The sequence below is a fragment of the Teleopsis dalmanni genome, chromosome 2 (genome assembly GCF_002237135.1).
Source record: "Teleopsis dalmanni isolate 2A chromosome 2, ASM223713v2, whole genome shotgun sequence".
Classification (NCBI taxonomy): Eukaryota; Metazoa; Arthropoda; class Insecta; order Diptera; family Diopsidae; genus Teleopsis; species Teleopsis dalmanni.
In genome coordinates this window covers 6,443,687-6,454,951 of record NC_051847.1, presented here as the reverse complement: position 1 = coordinate 6,454,951, position 11,265 = coordinate 6,443,687, and the positions used below count along the sequence as shown (strand labels likewise).

The window sequence follows — 11,265 nt, the reverse complement described above, 5'->3', positions numbered from 1 at the left end:
GATACAGTAAGAAAAGGTTTATGTTTAAATGACGATTCCATTAATTACATGATAGCAAACATAAAGCAACTAATATTGCAATGTGAAAATGCTAATTTGTATTATATGCGGTCAATCCAACGCCTGCAGCAAACTAAGGAACAGTTTTCACATTGTAACATAAGTTCCGTAGCCACAGCAGCAATGGCAACAGCACTAAAATTGTACCCACCTTTATCTGTAAGATCAGCAACTGGTATTTGCAGTTCCGAAAGTGGGAAAAATTCAGAGTCAGAAAATGCAAGGTCAAATAGTTTTGTACAACAAAAAGTGTTTTCGAAGAACTTTGATGGAGAAGCACTTAACTTAGATAGCTCTTTGAAAGAAATTGAAGACAACATATTAAAGTTCGTAAGTGATACTAAATCCTTTGGCCATTCTGTTGATGATGACAATAATAAAAGTATTGAGTCTGAATGTAAGGAAATGAAATATGAAAGAAACTCACCGAACTGTTTTTGGCATCCTAAATTTATTGATAAGGAACATTCTGTAACTGCTGCTGAAATAATACTTGAATGCGCTGCTCTAACTACGCAAGGGAATATAAAAGATACAGATGCAGCAGTGATTGCTTTAAAATCAGCAATTGGAACGGTTCAGAATGCAGTAGGAAATAAAATGTATGAAAATAAAGTCCAAATTAAAGAGAACAAATTGTTTTCTTCATTAAAAAAGAGCAAGAAAGGACTTCCTACAAACATTTTACCAAATTCAAGTGCACCCATCACTACTGTTAAGAACAATGGCATTGTTGAGTCAATGATAACATCAACCCCAAGCAAACATCGACGAAAATCAAATATTGCTCGACGTATCAATACGACGACAGCTACCATGACAGCATCCGATTCATCTACTAGTGCAATATCAAATGCAACGTCAGCATTAGTAAATAAAGTAAGTCAAATTAATCCATATAATAGCCATGTATTCAGTAGTACTGCTACGATTCCAACCTTATCTAATGTCTCAACACATATCGAAAGTAAGTATTCTTCAAATGCAACTATACTTACGACAACAAAATCATTATCAAATGCAGTGACCACTTCAACTGAAAAGTCACCGCCACCAGCTACAATGTCGTCCCCAACAGTAACCGCGCCCGCAACAAGTGCAGTAGCGACTGTTGCTGCTTTTCACGGTAGAACGTTCACAGATATTTTTAAAGCTCAATTCAATGCTCTTACCGCCGCTGCTGTTGTTATGAATGCTGCAGCAATAGGCAATTCTTGCCCTAGTGATATGCCATTCGATTTAAGCATTGGATCAAAATTAAAGCAAACGTAAATACCTTACATTTTGTATTTTCTGTTAAGTATATTTAAGGCGTATTCACACTAAGGTGGTGTATCCGTGGATGAGTACGAAAAATATAGACAAAAGAGTAACAAACTCTAGTAGTCAAGTATAATCATATACATATTTTTCGTTATTCCATGTCAAACGCTGGTACACCTCTCTTTCTTAAATACGCCTACAATTTTGTTTTTTTATATACATAAACGGAAGAAAGTGCATGTTTTTGTGACCCAATTCCTAATCAGTCAAACCCAACAGAAATCCTCTGTTCATATTTTTTGAGCATTTATAAACATTTCCAGAAACGAATATTTTTTAATATCCTTGACACTATTGTGAATAAGATGGATATTTGGTTTGTAAAGATGTTTTTCGCGCAGTAAAAGAAACGTTGCAGTCTATCTGAGTATATATGTTTCACTTTCAATCAGTACAATAACACGAATAGATTTAGAAAAACCCATCTGTTTCTTGTTAGCTAAACTAGTCGTTCAGTTTTAGAGTTAATCGATTAAACTTTCCCACAAGATCGTCTTTTGAGTCCAAACAGATCACACTTATTCCCGAAAAGAGGCTTCTATTCTTATATATGCACATTTTTGCATAGGATTTATATTATAAAATGACGTTCTTATATATGTATTTATCTGATAAAATGTTTTTTTAGTAAATAGGAGAGAGAATACGTGTGAAGAGTATTGAAAGTACAACAATCCCAACACTAACTGTTTTCTTGTTTAATATTTATTTAATTGTTTTTATATTATATTTTAAAATATTTTTTTATTATTACATTATTCATCTTACAATAATGAATAGCTAAATTGAAGCACTATTAGATCTCAGCAGAACATAATCTTCCATCGCAAGTCTAAATCGCGTCTTCCTAGTAATGCTTCCCTAAAGATTTAAAGTTTGTGTTCAATTATGAATTAATTAATTACCGAAGAAATATTAATATAATTTGTTGTGTATTATAATTTGTATTTTTGTTATGGGACGGCGCAACATCTTATTTAAATACTATTTTCCTTTTGCTATAATTTCTAGAAACTTAGATACCAAAAATTCCACAAATTCACAAAGCAACGAATGCAAAGACAGTTCGGACGACAAAAAAAAGCCGCACATCAAGAAACCGCTGAACGCTTTTATGCTTTACATGAAGGAGATGCGCGCGAAAGTCGTTGCGGAGTGCACGCTCAAGGAATCTGCAGCTATAAATCAAATATTGGGTAGAAGAGTAAGTACCGCATTGTGCGCACAATAAATAATTATAATAATTAATTATTATTTAATTATGATTTTAAGTTTTAATCACTTCATATCCATTGTATATGTTGTGTACATAATTTGAATTTTAAATGAATATACATACATACGACATAAAATTACTTGTTTCCATTAAATTGTATTTCTTCCATTTTTTGAGAACTTCTTACAAACACTAAAAATAAAACATTAAAAATGAAAAAAACATTTTCCAAACCGATCTCCAAACACACGTTCCAACTGCATCGAGGGCGTTTCTTAATAAACTTTGATATTATCACGGATAATTTCAACTCAAATAAATTATTCTATATCCAGCATTACCTACCTATCCTATTTGAATGCATATTGGATATTGCCATATTGTATGTAGAAATCTACGCTTATACGAACTATATGGGCTCTATGCCTATGTTCTCATAACAAATTCAAGTACGTCCGCAGTACCGTTAGTGAGAGCTGCAACAACCGGCTCTTACCCTATCTAATAACTATGAAACTATGAAACATATATATTGAATATTGTGTTTAAATATATTAGGAGTTAATATCATGAACCGTTAAAATCAATCCTAAATTGAAACAGCACATATAGTACATACTACTATAGTACGTACTATTTTACTTTTAAAGTAAACAAATTTATAAAATAAAATCATCAGTTTTTGAGTTACACTAGAAAAACGTTTTACAAAGCTTAAAACCTCTTGTAGTGGCATGAACTGACCCGAGAAGAGCAAAGTAAATACTACGAAAAAGCGCGCCAAGAACGTCAGTTGCATATGGAATTGTACCCAGGGTGGAGTGCACGAGACAACTATGGTTATGTGTCGAAAAAGAAAAAGCGTAAAAAAGACAGATCGCCCGCGGATTCGGGAGGTATTGCACAGAATTTTTATAAATATTTTGTTGCTTTTATTTTCTTTAAGTTAATTCATAAAATTTATGGACCTGTACTTATTCTTAAAAATACCAAAATCACGTCTACAGACTTTTTAATCTACACATTTTACAAGGCGCCTCCCTTCTCTCTTTTCCATAATTTGTAAAATAAAAATATCGTTTTGTTCCCCTAAATATAATTTGCATTGAGAATGTAAAATTTACAGGTTTACACAATGAACTTGAAAGGAAAATAACCATCATTATATAGAAGTTTGCAAATTGAGGTGTTGTAGCAACTTAAAAATAAGATCGAACATAGAATGACTATTCGGTAGCGATGAATCGCATTTCTGGCTTAATAGCTTCGTAAATAAGAAAAATTGTTGCATTTAACGTGACGAAAACCGACATACTTGTCAAGACACATATTTACACTCATATAAATTAACGGATTAGTATGGTTTAGGCCACATGCAGGTGACAACTGCAAACTGCAACCGCAAAGGCATTCGCAATTCCACTAAGTAAAACCAGTTTAACATTTGCGACTGCCTTTACCGCAGTCTCATATGTTATTGCATTTTTTATATACAGTTAATAGTACAGTCTTTCCGGCTAACATGGCCTGAGGATGTGCAAAGATCATAGATTTTGGAATAATAGCAAAATAGTTACCGTCAATTAATAACGGAACAAAACATTCTAATTAGTTTCGATTTTGACGGTATGTAGTATTGTACATAATGCCACACATCTAGCCGGTACAATCAATTTATTAAGGTATAAGATCAGTGACCATGTAATTACCATAAATCTGATATAATCCAGATTTGAGAAATATCAAGATAATGCGATATAGTTTCGTTATTTTTTTTTTAGGTTATGTTAAATAAATAGCCTCATCCGCTATTACAGATTTATATGAGAGTGAGAGTAAAAAATATTTCAAACTAATATGATTGAATTTAATAGACAATAATTAAATTGCTTAGAAATATTCTCCATTTAAAATCACTCTACTGGCATTTTGATGAAAAATATTTGTTTAATATTTGTGGCCAAATTTCATTCCAAAATTCACATGAAATATTTTCGAAAAATAATTCTGATAAATTGACTCAATAAAAATGTGTACGCATTCACAGTACAGTCGAAGGCAACAAAGAAGCCAGTTGGCCATTACCAGAAGGAATTCCCCATGGTCTAATTTAGGCAATGTACAAATGTTTTTCACTTTCCCGACGAAGCGTATTATTTTCTATTAATGTTTTCCGCCCGCTGGCATTGTTTATGAGCAAGTTTATTAATTTTGTGCTCCTGACCAAAACATTTTTGGCACGGATATTGGTATGTGCCAACAAGTAACGATACAGGAAATGAAAGTTTGTGCTCATACATAACATACTTCCACCCACACACACACATACTCACACTGGCCATATATGAACAACAAATTAACTAATCAATTATTATCAAGAGCACAACCGATATGCCTACCTATACACGCAATAGAGTATATTGATGTTATATGGGTTATATGGGTTATATTACTGGTTACTGGCCTACATGACTTGGCTGCAGCCTCCAAGAGAATTTTCTTAATAACTCATTTTTCTATCGTTATTATGCCTTCTTCTTTCCAATTTTATTGTTTGTTATTTTATAATAGAATTTCTTATTTGTTCGAAGTTGTCTCACTTACCGCATGCTTCTGTTCATGGCATCCGTTTCTGTCGTGTTCATGCTGTTTCACATTAACGCCACCGCAGACGCGCTCATTGAGATTTGTGGCGTTGCAGCGTTTTTGGCGTTTACCACTGGCTTCATTGCCGTCGCAGTCGCTGTCATTGCTGTGCTTACCGCTAATGATGCTATGTCGTGCTAGGCGACAACATATCCTTGCGTACGTGCATTGCAACGCCTCGGCGAGCAAGGCGCCTAAGCTTGATAGACACATCAGCATCAGTGGAACTCCAAGTAAAGCATACAAGATTGTGGCTATTTTGCCAGCAGCCGTTTTCGGTGTAAGACTGCCGTGACCTGACATAACCGTGTCCGCACAACCCACCAGTATGAAGCAGAAGACGATGAAAAATAAACAACCATGAAAATAAAATGGAAAAGTTATTAAATATTTGTTGAGTCTAAGATATATTAAGGAAAAATAACTTGAGTAATTTGTGAAAATATTTCTCTAAAGGATGATATTTATATGTACATTAAACAAAAACAAAGCGCATTATGAGTTATCTTATAAAGTATTTACTATGGTCGCACACTGGATTATATAGGAATTTAAAAATGGTTGTCAAACGATTATAGTCTGGCTTAAATATAAATTATTAATAACTTTCGATATTAATTACATTTAATTGGTTATATTAATAACACTTAATTTACTACTAATAACTGAAACTTGACAAATGCTGCCTAAGTGAATGTTGCTAAAGAGACACTGTGCCATGCTACAATGTTAACGTATTTCGAGATACGAACTCTGTAGCAGTTACTATGATGCAGAGAAAATTTGATTTTATATGGCTCATATGGGTTATACAGCAGATCATTGTACAGCAGATGATTGTAATAACGACACCAAATTGAGTGTCATGAAAATCACTATCTAATCTTAGAGCAGTCAATAGGCGTACGGGGCGGTATGCAGATCTTAGGTCAAACATCGAATAATCAGTGAAGCTTGTGAGGAATACATAAATTAGAGTACAATTACCCAGTTGCACTCAACATAAGGAAAGCAAAAAGGAGTTATAATACAAGAACCAATTTCTGTTGATCCTTTATGTGTTTTGTTAGAAAATTTATGAGATACATGTTTGCTGAGCAAGTTGATGACAATCTGGTTGCTCAGTGATACCTGTGTATCTAACTTAGTCAGGATGTTTACACAGCTATAGCTCAAGTAACCTAAAACAGATTGCGTTCTCTTTCAGCTTCGAATAAGTCAACGATTTGCTACCGTAAACGTAGGTTTCCTCACCTAGGTGGTGTGGGTTGTTGTTACCTTTACGCCTACTTCTCTGTCTCTATAGAGATAAGTACTAATTTTAGCATAAAAAATATCAAAAATTATTTTTTATTGAATTGTTAGAAATGTTTTTTTTTTTGAGTTAAAAAAAACATGATCTAAAGTAAAAAATTTTTTTGTGAGATTTTCAATTTTCATCTTACCAAATTTTTACCTAATTTTGAAAATTTTCTCCCTAATCTAAATTATAAATTACAGATAAAAATTTTTTTGACTTTATTAAAACAAATAAATTCGTTTTCCTGCTGACATATTTGCGCCGTCATATCTTCAGGCCATTAGCAAAATTATGCGTTTTGGCCTTAAGCTACTAAGCAAATTATAGGGAATGACTTTGCATCTTCAGCACCAAATATGCATAAGTAAATATTTACTCTAGGATGATTTACAACAACAAACAACAAACAACAACAACAACGGGAAAAAGAAAAAAATATGATGGCATAAAAAACGGAAAAGCAACAAATGTTAAATATTTATCTACAGTTTGCGTGCCGAACGTTTATTAGCCAAAAAGTATGCAGCAAAAGAAACTGTAAATAAATTTGTCTATTAAGTCAAGGATACGTCAGGATGATGCCGGAAACAGCGAAGGAAGAAAAAATTAAAGATTTGTTAGCTTTAAAGTTGATGTGTTTCTTAAGTGAAGGCATTTTTGACGCTTCAGATATACATAAATTTAATTAATAACTCATAAATTATATTTTAAAATTAATTTTAAAATTTTCATTATTGCTGTACTCTTATAAACAATCATAGACAGATTGAAAGAGTAAAGAGTGATAAGTACAAAATACTGGAATGAAAAATTAAAATTATTGTCTGCTTCATGCGCCGGTCATAAAAACTCAAAAATAAGGAAATTAAAAATTTTAATTGAATTATTTATTGAACTCTGAATTAAACTATAAAATTAAGGCTCAATAAAATGTTGAACGTTTTTTAATTCGATTTCATTGATTTCAAAGTAAAATTGTCTCATGCTGCTTACACTTACCAATTGTGGTTATTACGGTCACTGAATAAAGCAGCGCTTCACTGAAGGACCAACGTGTTTGTTCCATTGCATCCAAACTGGCACCAAAATGCCCCAGCGCAGTAGTTCTGACACCTGCGCCGAAACCACTCGAACCGACAGCGTTGCCACTGTGTCGTGTGGCAGCTACAATTGTGCCCTCAAAGCGCCGCAGTTGCTCATGCACCAACATCGTCCAATTACGTTCGTAGAGAACGTTAAGTTTTTCTGTAAAACGAAAAAAAACAGACAAACCAAGTTTTATATATTTTATTTACAAAATTTCATGTTCATTTAATTAACATAAATGCACATGATGCTAATGCATTTGCATATGCAAAGGATTTCGGTGAGTTCGTGCCGTGTAACTTTTTTCCTTTTTTGGGGTAATTAAAGTGTAATGAAGTTGACTGAACTTAATGCCATTTAAAATTTTCTCTTTTAAACATTTCTAAAGAAGCTCTTTTAACCTTTTTCGACTATATTTGAAATATGAATATTAATTTCAATGCAAATATTTTAAATAAAATTGTATTTTGCAGTCAGTCAATGCGATAAAAATGGAACACTACATTTCAACATTATATTCATTTGTTCAAATAATAAAAATAAGAGAAATTCTTTATTAATAAAGTCAGGAAAAGTCCAGTAGGCTATACTTAAATAATCTATTAATGCAATCACAAACAATCAGTACTAGGTTAAATTATAGTTATCACCCGACAAAACTAGAAGGTACTCTAATGGCGTTTATAGGTTGTTTAGGGAAGAGATTCAAACAGGAATAAAAGTTCTAGAAGTTTCTCAAACACTACTACATAAATGATAAGGCATAATGACGTGGTAAAATAGGTTAAATATAACAATTTATCGAGAAAATTGAACTAAAAGAATAGTTTTGAATGAATAGTTCATGAATGGGCGTCGCAGATCTCTAATAGTTACACAATTTAATAATATTAAATAAATTCATAACCAAAACAGCAATATCAGCCTGAGTATCAAACGGAGAATAACATTACTCAGTAGGATTCAGCAAGCAATCGGAATAAAATCTCTCCATCGACGGAGAAATCTTATGTTCTATAGGTAATTTACCTTCAAAACGACACAAAATCATAGATGCTATCACAAAGAATAAAGGATAAAGCAGCAAAGGCACTGTTTGACAGAAAAGTTCTTCTTACAATCATTAGTCATATACGAGTCGGAGAGGGCTACCGCATGCCGAAGAACCAAAAGCTGGGAAAATTTTATTACGGTATTGACATTGTTCAACGAATTCAGATCTAGTGGTATCGACAGCTAAGTCCCGTTGTGAGGATTGATATAACGATGCTTCAGTGAAAAAAGTGTTCATAGCGGCAGTTAAACGAAGAAGTCTGAGGGAATAACCGTATCTTTGGTGTAACGATTAAGTTGTAACGATCACTTGATGAGCTAAAATGGATAGAAGAGAAGAGAAGTGATACGCCAGGCTGAAACCGGGAAATGGGTTTTTATGGCCATTTAATTATTGAATAAATAATAAATAAATTATTGAATAAATTAAAGAACCAATTGTGATATATTTTCTTTTACTTGAAATTTTAAATTTAATGTGAAGTGCAGTTTCCTCATTCTCCATAAAGTGTATTTTCCTTATACACAATGAACTGTACTAGATACGTTTCTAGTAGGAAAAGACCTTCACAATTTGCGTATTAGTTTGAAAAATTTAGACATTTTAAAATTAATTATATTTTTTCATTGTTAGTTAACGAAGTTCATTTTAAAAATGTTTCGCTTTAAAATTGTTTCAATTAAGTTAAATTTACGTTGTAGAAAATTGCATTTAATTTGAATCAGCCTCGCCCTAAAGCCAATGAATTTCATGCTAACATGAACTTCCGCTTTAAATAATTTTTAAAAATAACAAAGCTGAAGGAGCAGGAACACTTCGCGAAAGTATAAAAACTAAAAACTACTTTGCGAAAGAATTTACAATTTCATTTAAACAGTTTTATACAAGAATTTCGCATATTTGGAATAGTTTTTGCTAGGAAGCAAGTTAAATTCAACGTGCGGAGCAGGAAGTACACAGCCGCACTTCTATGGTACTTCTTCTGTTATTTTTTCAAGAACCCAAGATGCCATTACTTCATACGCATTTTTATTTGAATGAATTTGAAATTGCCATTTTAAGTATTTGCAGTGTCTTTTTTAAGGAATTTTAAAATTCCTGCTGAAGTGTAAAGAATAAAAAATGCATAAATGCTATGCTTGACACAGTCCTGCACAGTCTGTAGAGCATTTAACAAAATTGCATAATTACCTGAGCACATAACAAGTGCACTTTAGACGATGGCAATTGCCTTTTTCCAGCCCAGTCCGCCTTTTGTGTCCTTGCGCAGAAGGATCGGATTGTCTGAATGATTTCTGAACTGTGGCAGTAAAATGTGTTTCAAAAATGGATACATAAAAAATTATACAGTAAACTGACTGCGAGTAATGTTTCCTCATGTGGCCCATGCACTTTCGTGAACTGTGAACACACACGCTGAGACACTGTCGAGTTAATTTGGTCATTGAAAAAGAAATAAGGAGCAAGAAGGTAGAATGTTAAAAATAAATTTTAAAATATTAATTTTTCTGTAGCAGTTTCTTTCATATTACAGTAACTAATATCTTGTATTTTAAGTTAAAGAATTTGTGTATTATTTTAATACTTCCTATTTCATTAGAGTCATTCGTCACTTACTTCCTTCTTTATTTAGCATAACAAACCTTTATCGGGTTTTGTCCTAACGCAGCACCCCAGGCACCCCAACTACATCCATTCTCACACCATAATAAAACCAGCGAAGCCACTGTATGTTAATTTGCTGAATTATTTCAATGTAGTGGTAAAACTCGTACATCTTGTACTTCATTCGAATGCGGTAAAAGTCGTCAACATGTAAAGGATCAAAGATCTTATGAATAACTTTTCTTTCAAGAACTCCCAGCACAGCTTCATTATTCTATGAGAGACCTATAGAACGTAAGTTTTATTTGTCGAGAAAGAGCTTAATATCCCAATTGTCTACTCAGCTCATTGTAGTAGCTATTGGTAATGATGATACTTCGTCAATAGGTAATGATAGTACAAGCTGGCATCGTTATTGTTCACTACGGCGACGCATATTTCTATCACTAACCGACATATGATTCCACCAAAACCACCAAAACCAAGTTTGAACATTCTTCTTCGCTGTTGCTGTTGCCGGCTTAAGTAATGAGCTGAACACATTTGTAAAATATTGTTTCATTACGATGAACATTTGGCTTGCGTATGATTACTTCCACGACGAAAATGAAAACACCACATGATAAAGACCTTCTCTAAAGCCTCGCATAGTAATAAAACGTTCGGACAGAGTTTAGCCTAAGTCTTCTGTATCAAACATTCAAACACTCAGATATCAACTTCAATTCGGGATTCCGAAAGTATTGCTCCAAAGGCGGAAATGATGTTTTCATCGCCAGGTAGTAGTAAAATAGTAATTATTTTTATCCTTACAGGTCAGAAGGTTGACCTTTTGATTAAACTAGCGGGCATCATTCCTTTTTTTTACACGCTTCGATTTACACTCGCTCGCGCCTTTCTTGATATTGTTTTTTCTGTCTAAAAAGACGCTTATCTACCTTCCTCATCTCTAGATTTTGAAGAGACCTTTTATAA

At 33.2% G+C, this 11,265-nt stretch overlaps 1 protein-coding gene across 1 annotated transcript; it reads left to right on the top strand.

The window, feature by feature from the left end:
- Positions 1–2,393: 2,393 nt before the first annotated feature.
- On the top strand, positions 2,394–3,533 carry LOC119681974 (protein pangolin, isoforms A/H/I/S-like; the record flags this gene model as incomplete). The annotated part of the gene is made up of 2 exons (XM_038095295.1): positions 2,394–2,587; positions 3,330–3,533. Coding segments are annotated over exons 1-2 (294 nt in total), but the record flags the coding sequence as incomplete, so codon positions are not given.
- Between the last annotated feature and the right edge of the window lie 7,732 nt (positions 3,534–11,265).